This window comes from Crotalus tigris, unplaced genomic scaffold (genome assembly GCF_016545835.1).
Source record: "Crotalus tigris isolate CLP2741 ecotype Arizona unplaced genomic scaffold, ASM1654583v1 scf7180000018122.1127207, whole genome shotgun sequence".
Taxonomy (NCBI): Eukaryota; Metazoa; Chordata; class Lepidosauria; order Squamata; family Viperidae; genus Crotalus; species Crotalus tigris.
This window is the reverse complement of record NW_024096835.1, coordinates 459,906-479,591: the sequence shown is the minus strand read 5'-3', so window position 1 is coordinate 479,591 and position 19,686 is coordinate 459,906. Positions and strand designations below refer to the sequence as shown.

General features: G+C 37.9%; 1 protein-coding gene across 5 annotated transcripts in view; it reads right to left on the bottom strand.

Annotated features, from left to right (window-relative positions):
* Positions 1-18,752, bottom strand: part of DENND6A (DENN domain containing 6A) — a 28,235-nt gene extending 9,483 nt beyond the window's left edge. The window contains exons 1-11 of one of the 5 annotated variants that reach the window (XM_039348119.1): positions 18,336-18,752; positions 15,612-15,650; positions 15,492-15,534; positions 11,179-11,291; positions 9,729-9,809; positions 8,581-8,686; positions 8,193-8,272; positions 7,445-7,507; positions 3,613-3,668; positions 1,983-2,105; positions 876-971 (exon numbers count right to left, since the gene is read on the bottom strand). In XM_039348119.1, coding sequence (XP_039204053.1) covers positions 876-971; positions 1,983-2,105; positions 3,613-3,668; positions 7,445-7,507; positions 8,193-8,272; positions 8,581-8,686; positions 9,729-9,809; positions 11,179-11,291; positions 15,492-15,534; positions 15,612-15,650; positions 18,336-18,524 — 989 coding nt within the window. In that variant the 5' untranslated portion in view covers positions 18,525-18,752. The other 4 variants (XM_039348121.1, XM_039348120.1, XM_039348122.1 and 1 more) reach the window with 4 other exon arrangements.
* Between the last annotated feature and the right edge of the window lie 934 nt (positions 18,753-19,686).

Sequence of the window (19,686 nt, the reverse complement as noted above, 5' to 3'; positions counted from 1 at the left end):
AGACTAAAAATGAAAAAAAAAATGAGGGATTCAGTGCTAAGTTAAACTCAAGAATCCTCCTACAGTTGCTTAAAAATACAGGGCATTCTAGAGCAGCTTTTAAAATGAACATTACTTTATATTTTGATGGGCTTAACTTTATTTTACTCTAAACAGTTTAGATATGATTTCATCTCCCTCTCAATTTATCATCATAAAGTCTTTCAATCAACAGTTCTAGTAAATTCACACACAACCAGAATAATCCTTTGAATGTATGGGTGATGAAAAATTCCACAGATGTGACAACTGGAAATGCTGCTTAAAATTAAACCACAAGGAAGTGTAGACCCCAAAACAAAATATTCATAGAGGGATGTCAGCTCTGTTTGAAATAACAGTATATGCTAAGCCACAAGTTGCTTCATCTTTTACATTTGTTTAATGGGATCATCAACATTCCAAGCATTGCTTTGTTTCCGTGAGGATGGTTAAGCACAACACAATTTAATTGCTAAAAATAACTTGCACAGAAATATGTTTTCCATATTTGGATATTTAATCATTCTGAATAGATGGCTTTTTAAAGAAAATACACAAAACTTATTATTTTACATTTCTTTTCCACATGGAAAAATAACATAGCAAGCAATGGTTTTTCTTTTTTTTCAATTCTCAATTTAAACTCAATTAATTATGGAAAGCCAAACTGAAGAATATATTCCTGTTAAAACTTCCTCTGTTAAAAGTTCCTAATCTTTTCAATCAATATTCCACCACCAAATTCAGTGAGACACTTTTGAGTAGACAGGCATAAGGTACTTTGTCAAGACAAATTATGTCAGAAAAATTACTCTAACAAATAACCTGTTTAACATGACCATACATTTACTTACGGGATCTGTGTACGAGTGGTATAATCTTTGAATTCACTGTCATGTATTGTAAAATAAGGTCTAAAATCACTGTAGTACTTCAAAGGTGAGATACAGCTGTGAAATGAACATATAGGAGATAAATGTTTCAGTTTATTACATGTTTGCTAGTTAATATTGATAAAATCTTCCAAGATGTAGCAATTTTCTACTGTCTTTCAATGTATAACTGAAACCCTGAACAAATGCAAAGTGCATCACCATTCGTTAAAGGAGCCATGGTGGTTCAGTGGTTAGAATGCAGTATTGCAGGCTAACTCTGCCCACTGCCAAGAGTTTAACCCTGATGCACTCAAGGTTGACTTAGCCTTCCATCCTTCCAGGGTCAATAAAATGAGGACCCAGATTACTGGGGGCAATATGCTGACATTGTAAACTGCTCAGAGAGTGCTGTTAAGCACTATGGAGTGGTATATAAGTCTAATAATATGTGAAGTAAAAAATGAAAAAAAAAATGCCTGACAAAAACACTGTGATGATTCAATGAAGGGAAAATGTACATCTGCATGGACAGAAAAAAAAAATCAGGCTGCCTTGATGTATAACATAATAAGAAAGAAAACAGCCATAGTGACCTGATGATGCATTCAGGTAGAATCTCCAGGCCTTCTCACAATTGCCTGGTACCTTTTTTTTTTAGGTTAACTTTTGCTTATTAACATCTAAGTATTTAATCTCAATATTTTAAAAAAAGTATCAACACAAAAACAAGTATTATGTAACATTAATTACTCAGCTGGTTAAACTGAAAGCTATCACATTTACTACCCTCAACAACCCCCCTGCAGCTTCTAAAATTACCTATACATTTAGGGACACATCACATTAAGAGATGATCTGTTTAATTGTTGTTTGTGGAATAAAGTATTACTAACTGGGGTTATCCACAATGATAAATCATGAAAAAGCAGCCAGTTTTATGGCTTAGGACATCCGATCCAAGTTTTCCTTCTGTTTTTTTTTTAAATAAAAACTTAAAGGCTTTTAATCCCGCTACACCCTTTCCATTTTGTGATTCACTCCAAGAGCCCCATCATACAGCTTTTTAAAAATACTCCATATGTTTACCTCACAAGCGCCAAGACAGTGTCTGAAGATTCTGATGGTGATGGTGCCATGACAACTAATGGTTCCCCTAACAACACTAGTTCCCACAGCATCTGGACGTGAAAGAACACTGGCGAGAAACATCTGAAACAGATTCACAAAAGTAAATATTTTTTTCCTTGCCCTAGTTATAGCAGAGACAGCAGAACCAACATTTGCAACAGAAATATAATCTTGGGTTGCACACTCAAGACTCTAAGGCAAAATAATTATTAAAGCTTCTTGGAAAACATAGAAGTAGAAAAGCTGTGCAGATAAAGGGGGATTTGAACTTTTGGTTCAAACCATACTGTTGCCATGTGCCTACATTTAGCCAGCTATCAGGACAAGATGAAAGCTGAATTCACTCATATTGCAGCATTCGCAATGGGAGATCACACAGAATGATAAATTCTCAAGAAATGATTTTCTGATTTCTTTTACTGCACTTTCTGAAATACAACAATAACAATTTGCATAAAGGGAGCAAAGAAAACCTACAACAGGAATTGCTTTTCTAATTAGCGGTTAGAGTTCCTCTCTAACCTCTATAGCAGTGGTTCTCAACCTTTCTAATGCCGCGACCCCATAATACAGTTACTCATGTTGTGGTGACCCCCAACCACTTATACATCACTGGGTGCCAGGGGCGTGGCCAAAGGGGAAAAAATGGCGGACAGCCTTGTTTGGCGACCCCCGTGAAATGGTCGTTTGACCCCAAATGGGGTCCCGACCCACAGGTTGAGAACCATTGCTCTATAGACTCATCTCACACAAAAAGAAATCTGACCAAATTCCAGTAACAGTATGTTAAAATTAATGATTATAATGTGCATCAAACAAGGATAGGTAATTTTCCTGGACTGGGCTCAAAAACGTTAAGCAGATAGCAATTGCACTTAGACTTATATACCACTTCACAGTGCTTTACAGCCCCCTCTAAGCGATTTACAGAGTTAGCAAATTGGCCCCAACAATCTGGGTCCTCATTTTACCAATCTTGGAAGGCTGGAAGGCTGAGTCAACCTTGGGCCAGTGAGACTCGAACTGCCGAACGCTGGCAGTTAGCAAAAGAAGCCTGCAGTACTTCATTCTAACTATTGTGCCACCATGGCTCAAATTCACAAATGGATATGGTAGATGTCTCCTCCCCACCTCAATTTTGTCCTCATCTCTACAACACATGGTGGAAAAGCTTTAATCCCTACTAATCCAAAGAATGAGTAAGATTCATGCTTTCTCATTGCTATTAGAAGCAAGATTAAAGTTTATTTAATTTTAAAAGTTCTTCAGCAGTGATTGTAATGAAAATGCTGTCTCTCCACAGTTAAAGGAAAAGAAATAGCTATCTGCTTTTACTGCCCAAATAGACAGTGTTAGCAAAAGAGCCAAAAACATGGGAAAATGACAGGAGTTTTTCTTGTAAGAGCACATAAACAGCTACATATTATACAAAGATGCATGTAACATAAATTTTAAAACTGTATTTCATAGGATGGTATCTTATCTCAGTGTCTCTTTGTTAATTAATCAATTCATGCTTCCAGTTCTGAAACTTTGATGTAATGTGTGAACTTCAAAAAATCAAACCAAGATGCTTTTTAATCATTACCTAAAGAGATCTACTTCATAGACAGTTGGCAAAGCAATGGAGATTTGTGAATCTGCCTAAAAAAAGACAAAAAAAGATTGTGAGCAGAGAAGCACCAAACAACAAAATAAAAAGTGTATTACGCTATCTTTGCAACAATGATCTTTTATAATAAGCTTATCGCATAAATCTATAAAGTGCCCTTCATTAGATTCCCTACTTTTTTTCCCTTAATTTGTATACCACCTGTTACAAAATTACCCTGGGCATTTTACACAATAGAATTCACACGACTAGTAAAAATAACAAGAGGATCAACTCAAAAGTAGAATACATGGCACGTATCAGAGAAGGATAACTAAACAAAATTACTCCCAACAAGTCATCAGGGAACCAATCATTATATCTATTCCAGGGGTTGCTGAAAGAACCAGGCTTTTATGCCTTTAAGCCGTAAGTCAAAGTATCAGATCCATAAAGACTTCAGAGGAATGCTGTTCCTCAGCATCTACTGAGAAGATGCATCTCCAGGGTCCAACAAGATGACATTGCTTTATAGCTGGGACCTGGAATGTACCAACTCGTCCAGAACTTATCATCTGGACAGAAACAACAGTAGACAGACTGGCCTATTGGTAAACAGTGGTATGTTCCATGGGCAAAATTGGGACCATCCATAATTATTCATGCGGCTGTATAGCTTCTGAATGTTACAAGTTTCAAATAGAATACATTGCAAGAGTCCAAACAGGAGGTGATGATAGCATGGGTGACTGAGGAAAAAGGCTTTTCAGTCCAGGAAGGGACACAACTTTCACACAATATAGCCACGGCTACCACAAGTCTATAGTACATATCTGCTTCTGAACAACTAGATTTATTCCATTTCAATCTTTCCTTTAATAAATATATTTCAGCACCCTCCCTCAGCTGCATGGCTTTTGTTAAAAATTCAGAGAGTTGAAGTTTACAGAGCAGAAAGGTGCCCAAGGGGAAGACAACTCTAAAGCTGCTACTAAAGCCTCTTTGAGGAATTTTATGCTTATTATCCTCTCCTTAACTCACCTTTCAAGTCCAAACAGCTGAGATGGGCAAATCTGGGCTTGCTGCAATGAAGGCTGGACAAGAAGCAATGGGTGGAACCTTTACAGTGAGAGATCCAAACTTAAACTAAGGAATTTCCCAATTGTGAGCAATCAAACAGCCTGTCTCTTGAAGTTGCAGGTGCTCCATCATTGGAGTTTTTCAAGAATATATTGGATAGCCTCTTATTCAGAATAGGAGGATTTCTGCAGTGAGCAAGAGTTTGGACTACAACACCCCCATCTCCTTGATTCTATGAAAAGAAGGTCTGACAGCCCTTTATAGCATTTGTAATCCTGCATGTCTATGGAGATTCTATCATCCAGGTCATCGTTATCCCAAAGGTGCTTTTTCATGAGGCAACTAGACTTTCTTGTTTTTCTTTGAAGACATTTTGCTTCTCATCCAAGAAGCTTCTTCAGCTCTGACTGGATGGTGGGGAATGGAAGGATTTATATACCTTGCAGACAACTGTTCATTCGCATTCTTTTAGTGAGCCGCTAAAGCTACCTGGAGGCTTATCTGTCTCTTCAGGGTCACTTGAATAGTGCAGATGGGTGTGGAGCCTTCTTGGAACCGCTGAAAGGACCGTGTTGTAGACTGGAGATAGATGATGTCGGATCCCTCTCCTTCCGTTGAGAGAGGGCTGTTCAATTTTGACATAGATGGCCTCTTTGACCCCTTTTTCAAACCAGTGGTCCTCTCTGTCCTGCAATAATTGTAATCCTGCAATACTCTGATCAAAAGGTGATCTGAGCTTCATCTAAGTTCTATCAATGAGCTGTCCTGATTAAACAATCAATACATAAAATTGATATACTTTGTCATATTGTTTTTATTAAAAAAGAAAGCTGTTACTGTCCTATCCTGTGGCTATAGATTGTCTTGACCACTTTGATTAAGTCTGGTTCAATACTTTCTTGCCCCTTGGTGCTGTAGAAGATAATATTGGTTGATGCTAGTCCAATCACACTTCCTAGCTTCTGCTGCTTCCACCCAAGGCTTCTCTCAGTATCTTTTCTTGACTCTCAGTATCAGTATCAATTATGTTTTGCTGCCTCCTCCTATGGGAGGGGCTGGGGGGGGGGCAGCTGCTGCCCTGCTTGTTTTCTGGTGACTCTAACAGACTGCAGCTGCACTTCAGTCAGCCCAGCCTTCAAGGTTGCTTCCTATATCCCTCTATCTTACCATTTCAAAAAAAAAAAAAAAAAAAGGGGAGTGGGGAGGGTGAGGGAAAACTAAATAATTCTAGCTTAGTCACTGAAGGCTTAAACTTTCTGTTTGTGCTGTAGCCTCCAGGGAATTTACTTCACTTGGACTCCTCTTGGCATCAGCCAATTGTAACTCTTCTTCTCCTACCCTTCGGCTGAGTCTGCTGCAGGAAACTGTCTCTGGAATTTCCACTCCAGCTACCAAGGTCTTCACCCTACACCCCAATCACAGGCTTTCACATGCTGCTGGCTGCAAGTTCCTCATTTCCACAGCATCTTTGGGCTTGCTTCTTGTGTTTATATGTCTCTTTTTCTCCTCTTTAACTTTTCTTTTTTCCAGCTTCTAAGACTTTGAAATCCAGCCCTACCTCTCCTGCCAGTCCAGCAAACTCCCTTTTTGAAACTAGGTAGCTTTTAAAGAGAGCGGTTCTCTTCTCTAAGCTGGGCCCTTCTTGGTCTATCAAAGGAAAGGAAATGAGAGTTTTCACTTCCACGCCCATCTTCTTACATTGTCATCTGTTTAACCAGAATCTCTTTCTCTATTAATCAGGCTTAGAAGCAGCTCTGATCACCTTGTAGGTCACAGTGTTACAGGATTATGAATTGTTCTAAAGGCATCACATTTTTTCAACCCTTTTGGGTTGAGGAAAACAATGTGCAACAAGCTGAAGTAGTAGGAGCCCCCCCACACACATTTTTTTCCCTTAAAGGCAGGATGATCTTTTAAAGGGATGGGCTGAAAATAAATGACAGCCACAAGATTGATAAAAGTGAAAGTATTCTCTGGAATGATAAAATCTCAATATTTAAATTATCAAAACTCCATTACACAACTGTAATGTGAAATGTTTGCAGGGTAGGATCCATTTACAGGAGGACTCCTTAATAGCCAATCCTTTCTCCCTTCGTCTTTCTTTGAGGCTGAATAGTTCATGTTTACCAAGTCTGACAGAGTGGGACAACTCGCCACAGCCAACTTGCTGCAGCCAACTCACCATGGCCAACTTGACACAGGACAATTTAACAATTCAATTTAATTATTTAAAATAAATTTTAAAAATATTTTAATATTTGTCATTCACATTTAATAATAACAATAACAACAAAAACAATAATAAAGTTGGAAGGGACCTTGGAGGTCTTCTAGTCCAACCCCCTGCTCAGGCAGGAAACCCTATACCATTTCAGACAAATGACTGTCCAGTCTCTTCTTTAAAACTTCCATTGATGGAGCATTCACCGCTTCTGGAGGCAGGTGGTTCCACTGATTAATTGTTCTAACTTTCAGGAAATTTCTCCTTAGTTCTAGGTTGTTTCTCTCTTTGATTAGTTTTCATCCCTTGCTTCTTGTCCTAACTTCAGCTGCTTTGGAGAACAGATTGACTCCCTCTTCTTTGTGGCAACCCCTGAGATATTGGAACACTACTATCATGTCACCCCTCGTCCTTCTCTTCATTAAAAAAAAATTATACTCCAGAACTTGGGACTAAGTTGCTAAGAAATGAAGTGTTTGAAGTTAGATCTTTGATTGAGAGAGTATTATTCTGATAGTGAACTACCTGATGCGTCAACTGTAATACTTGAGTTGTTCCAGGCTTGTCATGACAGGTAGGAATCCGTACCTTAGGAAAAAAATATGTATTCTTCATTCACCCCAAATGTTAACTTTAATTAGTTTAAGCTTTAAGACATTGTTCAAGAAAGCAATATTTTGCTAGATTTACACCTGTGAAATATACTACTCTATATACTACTCTAAACAGTTCCCTCTGTGTATGTGTGTGAATGTGAATTAGGAGTCAATTGAAAATCAAAGTCCAGCAGTACCAATTAAAACAACTATTTAAGTTGTCAAAGAGGGGTAAATGCTTTGCTTAACTAAGTTCATCAAAGTCTCACACAAAGTTCAAGTGAATAATCACTAACAATATCAAATGCCATTATAGAGTTCATTAAGAAATGACATGCATGCTTACATCTCTCCCACAGTAACCAATTAAATATAGTGCTCAACTAAAAGACCCCATACATCCTACAGAGGCAGATAAGTGCATCTTTTTAAATGACAAATCTACATTGAAAAAAATATTCAGAAACACACTGTTCCTTTAGGATTTTACCTATACCAGGTTCTCTTTTAGATACTCTTTTCCTTTTATTTGTGCAAGTATGAAATAAATATATATTTATAGGACTAAGGCTTTTAAAAAATGATACTGTTATACATAATAAACGTATTATATATAAACACAGATATAGTTGGCTGAATTCAAGCAACAAACAAGAACGGAAGAAATTTAAAATTACCTTAATTACAATGCCCATAATGGGCAAATAGAGTGTTTTCCCTGGGACTGGCAGTGGCCATCGATCAACATCATTACAAGCTAAAGCAAAGGAGAAGTAATCAGATTTGTATATAAAAGACTTTATTAACAATGTTCCCTAACATTTGTGAATAAAAAGATTTATTTACTGAATTAAATCTATTCAAGTTCATCTGATCAGTTATCAGATGATCTGGATTAGCTGATAAATTGGCAACGGCATCCTCACTAGTATGTCAGAAATAGCAGTTCTGAAATCAAAGTCAATGTTCATCCACTATAATTCACAAATTATAGACTGGTGAAAATTTATAATGAATATGCTTTTTGAAAATATGCAATATCAGCAAACCATCAATATTACCAACCTGCTTCCAAGAAGGGTTCATTTTTCTCAAAATATTCAGGTGCAATTTGTCCAAGCACAGTGTTAAATAAGTGGATATAAGGCAGCTTGCTAATCAGAACTAAAGACTATGAGAGAAGCAAAATAATTTATGATTAATTCTTCTAAAACCACTATAATTTATAATAAGATCATATTAATTCCTCACTAAATTCAGATATTTTGCTTGTGGGAAGCCAACAGGAAATGTCAGAAACTGTGATTCTGGCTGTAGCTCACTATAATATTGTAGTCACAAACTGAGTTCCCAGGTCATAATCAAGTGACTATAGATATAGTGGCTGGAACTTCGAGGACTAGTCATAAGTCTTCCTCATTCAATGCCACTTTGAACAGTTGCTGAATGAATGGACATAACCTGAGGACTGCTTGTATGTATTTACTTCTGGGGGGGGGGCTATATTCATAAGCAGATTTTATAAACTAATTAGACCAACATGTTTCAATGTGATTTGGTGGGATCACTAAAATTAAGTAGTCTCACAAGTTTTCAACTATTTTTTAAACAAATACATTTTAAAATATTCTTTATTTCATTTGGGTAATCATGGACTGCATTCAGCTCAACTAATGTCCATGAATTTTCTGATAATGTCAGCTTCATATATGAAAATAATGACAAATGTAGAACAGGACAATGGATAAGGTAAGGCAATCAGTTTGTTGTGTTTTTGAATGCCTTTGAGTCAGTATCCTTACAGTTGTACTGGCAATATTTCAGACCTGCTTTGCTCTTACCTGTTTCTCAGGGCTGATAGAGGTGGACTGGTCCAAGATCACTCAGATGGCTTTGTGCCTAAGCAGGATTAGAACTCATGGTCTCCCAGTTTCTAATCTAACTCTTTACACCAAACAAGTTCTCACTTATTTTGTTTACATATACCTAATTTCATTTGCTATGACCCAAATATGTACTGCAGATAGCATTGTGATTTATGTACTTTGGCCTTTCAGATTAGCCAATGTAATATGTTTACAACTGGGGAGTGAATATTAACTGTTCAATCTTAAACATATTATAGGCAATACTTTCCACTGATTTAAATGGAGCTTTTTTTCTTGAGTATATTTAGAAGACAACCATGAACAATTTAGCTAAAACTAAATTACCTTCTGAAAGTAACCTCGCTTTAATGTCTTGTCTTGTACTTGTCTAAAATACACATATCCATAAAAATATGCAGGATCCCTCTGTAAAATAAAAAGAAAACATTACAAAACACTGAATAGTTTCTGAGTAATGCTTTGTACTTAGCAGGTGTTCTTTAAGGAACTTTTATTAAAATCACAGGAGGATTGTTCAGGATATTTATGTTTTCAGACATGATGTCACTATAAACATTTTAACACATTCTAGATCAAGTCTATGAAAATTAAGAACCTACAGGAGCTAACGTTATTACAATTATACAACATTCATTACACAATTGCCTACATAGGTAATCCTCAACTTATAACCATAATGAAGCCTGTCCATTACAATCATAATTTATGACAGTCATAAACCAGGTCACTTTTTTTCAGTAGTCGTTAAGCAAATTCATTAAGTGAATTCATGGTAGTTAAGTGAATGCCACAGTCATTAAGCAAATCCATTGTTGGCTATAGGGTATTTTTTTGCTGAAAACTGGAATTAAACATTGGCTTTGGGAAAAAAAACAAATTATAAATCTCAGTCACAGAACAATAGGACATTGCAAACAGCCAAAAATGCAGGCCGGTTGTCACGGGCTGAAATGTGTCTTAGAACTTTGCAACCGGGTTGTAAACATCTTTAGGAGTAGTCCGTTATAAGTTTGAACAGCCACTAAGCAACTGGCCAAAAATTAAACAGCTACTTGTATTTTATATACTTTGTTTCTAACATTTTTAATATTTACAGAAGAGGAACAAGAATTGTTGCATATATTACCTGCAATCTGTGACAATATTATGTCCCTTATGATAAGTATCCATAAAGGAAAAACAATGATCCCCTCCCCCAATTTAATTTACACTATAGGTGCTTTGGACCACAATTCTTTATCAGCGTTACATAATTGTGAATTATATAATTGTATGTAATGTTGAAGAATACTATGCAGTACTAGAATTTTAATATGTAATTTCTGGTAGCTATTAAATAGTAAACAGAAGTGTTTTGAACTTTTACCCATTACAATTTGCCAGCCCCTGAAGGGATTGGGTATGACCTGAGATTAACTGCAGTTTAATAATTCCCAGAATCTTCTCAAGATTCAGAGACAAAGGGGTCCCTGAAGTCTAAAACAGCTGAATATAACAGCATTATAATTAGGTTCCCCCCCAAAAACACCCAATTATAAATACAATTAAAGCGGCTTTAATTATTACTATTTCAGCAGAAAGGATAATTAATATGTTCATCATTAAAACAATCTGAAAGTTATTGGCCACACAATACAGGGCAATGCAACAGTACACTAAACAATGTCTTATTAGGTACAAAACGTACAATTCCATCATTAAATACCATCACAATAATTAGAATTAGAAAGACACCTTCATGCCTGGACAAGATAAAACATTCTACTTTCCCAACCTTCAAATAAATTGGTAGATCTCTGTCCAACTGATCCAGCAAACAGTGCCACGAAAGCTTTCTGTTAGAAGACTGCCGAAACCTAAAACAAAATTGTGTGTTTCCAAGGCAACCTAAGCCAAAAAGGAAAGAGGAGGAAAAAAAGCAAAGGACTATACTGAGTGGGTAATATTTAAAAAGAATATATGTAACTAACAGGTGCTTCTAACAAATATTAGTAAGTTTTTAAAATGCTCCCTAAATGCCAAGCACGGTTCTAGGTAACTCCATGCACAGAAATCAAACCTACTGTGCTTTACATTGAGAAAAGGGTGAAGAAGCAGACAGTGATGTTTTCTCCTGGAAGACTTTCTACTTCACAAAGTCCAAGTATGACGCCATCTTCTCTTGTTGAATAAACACAAATACTATGGTTGCAGCAAATTATACCTTTTTTTCTTTGCGAATAAGGGGTGTCCACAGAATAATACTATGGTTGCTGCAAATTGTATCTCTTTCTCTGCCAATAAGTAAAAATCTCTGCCAGATTATAATAAAAAGATGTCAAGATGGTGTGATCAAAGCTTTTCCTGTTTTTAGGTGCAATCCACATTTAAAAAAAAACATACTCTGTGAATACCCCTGCTACCAAGAGAATATAGGTAAGCACATGTGACCACTTTGCACTCTAAAGTGGTCACGTGTTTATACCTATATTCTCTTGGCACTGATTACTGTCTTTCAGGCATTAAAATGAGAATAATTTGCCCTCTTTTCACCAGTTTATTTGGGTCTCCTTTAGATGCTAACTATCTCCAAAAGGGCAGAAAGCCCTTAGAAAGCAGTATTACTCCATCTAAAGGAAACCCCATTGTCCTGCCTACTACTGATGTGGAACTGTAGTGCTCATTTCCTTCTGCCTAGATCAGGGGTGTCAAACTGCTGGCCCATGGGCTGGTTGCATCATGCGGAGGCTGTGCCCACCCCAGCTCCGGCAATGCAAAAAAAGTTGTGATATGTCATGACATGTCACGTAGCAAGTTTAATAACCATGGACTAGATGATTTAAGAAGAACCTGTAATATCTACTGAATGTGAATTGCCAATTAAAATCATTGCAGATTAAAGTTTTGCATCAAAAACTTTCAGGGCAGCACTTTGTAGAAAAGCTTGTTTTTACCTTGTCTTTTAAAATTTATATGGTTAGAATTTTATATAAATGGGGGGTTCTTAAATAAGGAAATCTGTGCAGCTATAAGTAGTATGAATCTTGATAACTATGAATTTACATTGTGAGGTTTTGGGTGGAATATATTCATTATTCTTGTAGCATTTAGAATATTAAAAAATACCTTGGTATTTTTTGAAACTTCCATCTGATGAAGTGCGTATGGATTTCCAGTTTTATCTGATTTGAGATGAGGTTAAAATCATATTAAAGTTAAAATAGTGTTTTCTCTTTCTTCAGCATCAAGCTGATCCCAAAAAAATTCCTTTCACTAAAACTCTTAATATAAATAATCTTAAAACAATGAGACAGGCAGCATATAAATGTAATAAATTTGATTCTGAACAAAAGAAATCGTTTTAAAAAGAAAACCCCACTTTTCACAAGACTGAAATAATTTAAATTCTCTTTATAAATAGCTAGGTAAAATATGACATATAGTCAGAGGGGAGTTATATAACTTAATGATGTATTCTTGAAACATTATTCAATCATTATCACTCAAATTAATTCATATATACGAAATATATTTGAGCAACCAATTTTAATCCAAAAACCAAATTCAATCTAAATTAGCAGTCTCAAATCTTTCCGGCTTTGTGGACCAGCGGGGTGGGAGAGTTGATGGTTCCGCACGAGTGGTGGGCGAGCGTACATGCGTAGCTCCACTTGTGCAAGCAGCAGGCAAATGGAGCTATGCGTTTGTGCAAACTTGCCCACGACTTTTACAGCCCGGTTCTGAATGGGCCACGGCCCGGTAGTGGGCCAGGACCTTGGGGATCCCTGATCTATTTCTGGTAAGTAGTCTATAGAAAAAAAAATCTCTGAGGTAACGTATAGATGTTCTAAATGCCAATAAAGAATTGCAACATAGCTTGACCAAGGCAGAATGTTTCTATAGGAGTATACAAAATAATTACTACATTCTTACTTTGAAACATTTTATGACGGAACCTTTTTTGCAGACTAGGCAGTCCAAGCCAAACTGTCTCGTTCTAAACCTTTTCCTTAGAAGTTCCACTAATGTTTTCACAATAATGGTAATGAAGGTGTCTTATATTTTTGAAAAATTAAGAACCGTCTACAAAATATTTACCAAATTGCTGACAAAAAAGAAATCTTGTAACCTATATTCCAGGAAAACATCCAAAGCATTTGACAAGCATTTTACATTCATTTAAAAAACATTTTAATACATTCAGTAATTTATAAACATAGTTTTATTTAAATACTCTTATGCTTAGGTCGCAGCCTAAACTACAACTCCGGGCTAGAGATTAATCTGAATCCTTTTGAATATTGTAAAATATTCTTAGCCGCTGGTGTCCACAATTAACTACGATGATGACAAAATGACACAGGTGCTTGTTCTGATGATTCACAGCATTTGTGTGATGATGTGATTAGAAACATGTAATTTGCTTCTTCCCATTTGCTTCCTATGGATGCCCATTCTTAATTATCATTTGTAATATTATATGTATTGCCCTCAAAACAGTATAGTAATCTTAAGATAGTTCAAGGAGCCAAACTGTACATAGTTTGAATATATATATACAATTTCTAAAATGAAAATTAAGAAATTTAGCATACAAAATATTGAATCATCTCACAGTTAAAAATCTGTAATCACTTGAGCCAACAACTACAATTCATCATGTAAAATTCCAGGTTCAACTACCACATATACTTCAAGATTTTTTTTTCACCTGCACTACAAGCATGTAATTTTAAACTAAGAGATTGGAATGGATATAAGATGTTTCCAGTACTATATTGTGCACATTATTTAGGAGCAGATCTCACTGATTTCAATAGGACTTGCTTCTGAATAGATATACATAGGATTGTACCTGCAATCTTTGTTTCTAGGATAGACATGTCAAACTTGCGACGTCATATGACGTCGCGCAACATATTGGGATGGTTTTGTCATTGCCGGCAATGGGGTGGATGCAGCTTCCGGATGATGTGTCCAGCCCGCAGGCTGGCAGTTTGACACTCCTGGTCTAGGACATTTGCAGTGTATGTACATGGGGGGTATCAATGAAATCAAAATGACAGATACAAGAGTGCAGTTGAAGCCCCACCTCTTTTGACCCTTTTGACATATGTTGCACACATGAAACACATTAAGTAGGGGCAGGGTTTTGATTGCCACATTGTCCCCACCATTTTGATATTATTGATCCTCCTCTGGATGCATCTCTGCATTGGTACTGTTGAGTTTACACACAATGCTAAAGTATGGTTTGCTTAACCACAATTACTGACTAGATTAAAACTGGGTGAATTGGCACAACATACTAAGTCATACTTTATAGACTAAATAACTTCTCATAATATGCAATATTTTAAAAAAAACAAATAACCTTCTGGCTTAGTACAATGTATGACTTAAGCCTATCATCAATATTAGTAAGACTATGTGAAACATTGAGAGGAAGTTTCCGGAGCAAGCAAAGTATTTCTCAAAATTTCCTGCTGGGAGTATTGAGGCTGCCACATTTCTTAGAAGCTCAGCATGGCCTTTTTTAGGCAATGTCCAGGTGTTCAGGGCAGACATGTGCATATGTAGAAGGCACTTCTGCTGGACAAGGCTTCCAAGCTGTAACCCTGAACTTTTAAGAAATGCAGCCTTCTGAATACTACAAGCAGTACAATCCTCTTCCAAATATTTTACATAATTCTGGCATCCAATTATACCTTCTAACCCAGTGGTTCTCAACCTTTCTAATGCCGCGACCCCATAATACAGTTCCCCATGTTGTGGTGACCCCCAACCACTTATACATCACCGGGTGCCAGGGGCGTGGCCAAAGGGGGAAAAATGGTGGACAGCCTTGTTTGGCGACCCCCGCGAAATGGCCATTCGACCCCAAATGGGGTCCCGACCCACAGGTTGAGAACCACTGTTCTAACCCAACAGCTTCCTGGATTTTGACCGTCTGTGAAACACTCAAATAAAAGTATACTTAACACTCATACTTCACTTAATAAAAATGAAATAAAGACAACATAAAATAAAAATAGCTATTGCACATTTCTAGCTAAACAGGAATAATTTATACAAATATATATGTAAGTAACATACATATCTGATTACCTGAATTGGAATCTGGGAAAGACAAATAGCAAATATTGGTTTTCTAGGGGAGAAAAATAGAAGTTACATTTTGGAGGGGAAAATATATTTTACAAATGTCTTCTTAATGGTTTTACTCACCTCTTTATCCGTAAGTTTTGAATGTTGTGGATATATTACCTGTAAATGAGAATCTCTATCAGTCGAGAAATGAAGATACTCTATTGATTTATCACATAGGCACAGGACCAGGTACCAATATGACTGGGCCTTTGGTTATTACCAAAAAGGAGCATACACACTGCTGACCTATATTCCTACGATAATTCAAAGATACCAATATACAACACCAAATGCATCCAGTAAGACTTTTCCAAATTAATATTTCCCCAAGCAGTTCCAACAACAATCATGTCAAATAAAGACCTGGCATGCTTAACAGATTTTATAACTTATTTTCACTGGCTTCCTAACACAGATTAATACTTCACCTTAATTATTATAGTATTTTAAAAAAGTGTGAAACTGTCTTGCTTCTTATATTAAATCTATAGCATTCTTTTGATTTATAAAAATGTCTTTTACTCTATCTTGGGCTCCAAACAGTTTTTTTTTTAAGGGGGGGGAAATAAGCTGGAGAAATGCTCTTTTTGGGAAGTGAGCCATCCTGTCCCTAAGAAAAGCAAAAGTCAGGTGTGGAAAATAAGAGGATCAGGGAAATGGCTAGACTAGAGCAACTTAACTGATTAGACTTCTGGAACTTGTTATAATATGTATGGGAAATTCCAAATCTGCTCATCAAATCCAAAAGCTCACCAACTTGGGTCCCTAGGCTACTTAATGCCCAAAATCTATGTTCATGAATGCTGTTGGGGGAAAAAAGTGTCATGAGATTGTAACTTGTAATCACAAGATGCTTATAATTTCATTAAACTCTAGCATAAGATCTATTTAGTAAATACATGTCCCAATTCCTTTTTCTTCTAACAGCTCTCAGAGCTATAGAATACTTAATACTGGGTTATTATTTATTCAATTGTTTATACTCTTCAGAATAAAAAAAATGGGGCTAACTAATCTATTTAGTATGTGGTTGAAAATTATAGCAATTGAAATCTTACACATCTGGAGGGCATCAAGTTAGGAAACACCACTATACTACAATCTTACGGCGATACAGTGTGAGAAAACTGTATACAGTTTTCAATTTGTAACATAAATCTATGGCAGTGGTTCTCAACCTTTTTAATGCCGTGACCCCCGACCGGTCGTAAGTAGAGGACTACTCAACCGGTCGTACGTCGAGGACTACTCAACTGGTGCAGCACTGTTTGCAGAATGGGACTTTTGGCGGGCTCAGCAGGGCAGAGACAGCCTGAACAATTCCTATTGGCTTTTGAAAGCCAATAGAATTAGACTCTATTCAAGAGAGTCTGTTCTATTGGCTTTCAAAAGCCAATAGAATAAAAGGGAATAGCACAGCTAAGGAAAAGGGGGAAAAAATAGCGTACTGCGTTGTTTGGCGACCCCCGTGAAATGGTCGTTTGACCCCAAATGGGGTCCCGACCCACAGGTTGAGAACCACTGATCTACAGGGACAGTTCATAAGTACAGACCAGGACAAATAAGAATGGTAAGTTTAACGATATAAATGTCAGTCTAAGTTTGTTTAACGATATAAATATCAGTCTAAGTTTATCAACACTATGCTGCATTGAATAAAATTACCCTTTACCCCTATTCCTTTTCAAGAACAAAAGCCATGGTTTTATTTCCAGCTAGGCCAGGCCAGAGCAAACTCATGTTTAGTAAACTCTAAGGATGGAAATTAACTGGCCTGATTCATATTTAACTCCAGCTCAATTACTCCTATTTGAAACAAAACCTTGCCATTATAAATCACAAATGATATTAGCTTAATACAAGTAGCAACATACAGAACATTCTAGTTTCAATGTGGCTTCTAGGCAATTCATTTGCAACCACATATTCATTCAAATCCCATATTTCTTTCATTTTCCTGTCTAACTGTTCTATTCTTCCTTGGCTATTCTTATCTATTTAACTATTTAGCATATGGTATGAAGGCTCGGAAGGCACACAATTCAGCAAAGACACTGAACAGTCCTGACAATAGGAGACCTGCAAACTGCTGCCTCTGTGATTGCACTGCTTGTCCTGGAAGTTAAACACACACACATCTTCTTATCTGGAAGCCTTAATTGGGGAATAAACCATCAACAATGAGATCCAATGTGTGGAGTTCTTCACACAGGTTCCTATATTTTTCAGTGATGTCTCTAAAAATTACAACCATTCTGAACATCACATTTGGACCAAAAACCATATAAATAAACCAACATTACATAAGTTGCCATAAGCAACCTAGAGCATTTTAGAAGGGCAGAAATGAAACCAATAGGTGAATCTATTTGAAAGGTTTTTTAAAAAATCTTGTTATTTTCTAGCATGAAAACACTGCTTGTATTAAAGACCTGCGAATGAAAACCCCAGACAGAACGGTTAGTTATCATTCAACGGCAATCGAAATTCTTGTGCTAGTTGTTTGCTGCACCAAAGGGGAGAAGAAAGAGCCTCTTCCCACTTTCTGGGCGCCTATCCTCTGCAACGCACCAAACATCGTTCGGCGCCGCCTCCGCGGTCCCCATCTAATAAAAAGCACAAGGCAGAAAAGGCTTCCACTCCTGGGTTTCTGCCCCGGGCCACCTTCACCTAGCCCGCCGGCAAAGGAGGCACCGCTTCTCCGCAAAGCACGATGTCCTGCCTCGCCCGAGGACCGGCTGGCACGGGCGGAACACCAGACTTAGCTCCTCGCGGTGTGGCGCGGCGCGGCGCGTCACCCACCTCCACAGCTTGGCCGAGCTCCAAATCAAAGCCTACCACGCACACGCAGTGCAACCAGGCCGAGAAGCGGTCCCAGGGCAACACCGGCGGCGGCAAGGACGGACTGGGCGAGCCATCTTCGGCTTCCTCCGCCCCCGGGGAACCCGCCAATCCTCCGCTTCCGCCCTCGGCCGGCTTCTGCAGCGACATGGCGCTCGGCAGGATTGCAGCGTCGACTCTGGCACCGCCTCCGCCGCAGTCTCTACACCCGGCCGGGCTCCTCTCGTCTTCAATTTAAGACGCGGCGGTGTCCCCTCCTAGCCCCGACTCGAGAGGAAGCAGGACCACATGACGCACGTCTCTTTGGGGCAACCATCCCCCACACTCTGTGGGAAAATCCACAGCGATTCGAAAGGAGGGACGTGGAAGAGTCCAAATTAGCAATGGGGGGGGGGAGAATGGAGCGAAGGGAGGGGACTAAGGTTCAGTTGCGCGGAGGAAAGGAAGTTTCAAAAGCAGCGTGGGAAGGGAAGATGTTGAAAGGTTGTCTCCCCTCCCTCTGCTATGGAACGCAAGATTCTTGGGAAACAGCAAGGTTGCTATGGATGAAGGGCAAAGTCCTTTTGTTTTTAGCATCCCATTTAAAGTTCAGTCCAGAACGTGTGGGTTTAAGAACTGATTTCTTAATTTGGACGCATTGGTACTCCATATTGGAGGACTGGAAGATCCCGACAATTGGTCTAGTACCAATGAAGGAGAATATTTGTAGCTCAGGGTTGAAATGAGGGGTTCTTGGTGCTCTCTGAGCTTGCTTGCTTTGTTGCAGACGTTTCATTACCCTAACTAGGTAACATCATCAGTGCTAGTAAGGAGTGCTGTTTGCTGTCAGTTTATATTCTGGTGTCTTGCTTGCCTGTCTGATGATGTTACATAGTTAGAAGCTCAGAGCACCAAGGACCTCTCAACTGGTCTAGTTCTCTGCAGCAAGACAGACTTCCCCTCTCCACTCTTCTGATGCTTTATAATGGATAGGGTTTTTCGCTGTTGATGAAATACTGTACTGTAATTAAGTACCATGTTGTTTTCTAGGCTTCGTTTGGTAAAGCGCATCAGTATCACAGCTACAGTTATTTACTTGCATAGAATATGGTTTTGTGAGGCTAAAATCCATATTAACTGAAGATTGCTTACTTCCTGCTTCTTCAGGCCCTACATTATACAGTTAGTTTTCTAATAAAATAAATGGAAGTTGTCTTTTAAGCTTTCTGTTTGGTTTTCCAAGTGGTTAAAATGTGAAACACTGAATTGTGTGCTAAATGAGCCATTTATTTGTATGGCTTGGGCTTAAGAGTGCTGCATCAACAGGGCTGGT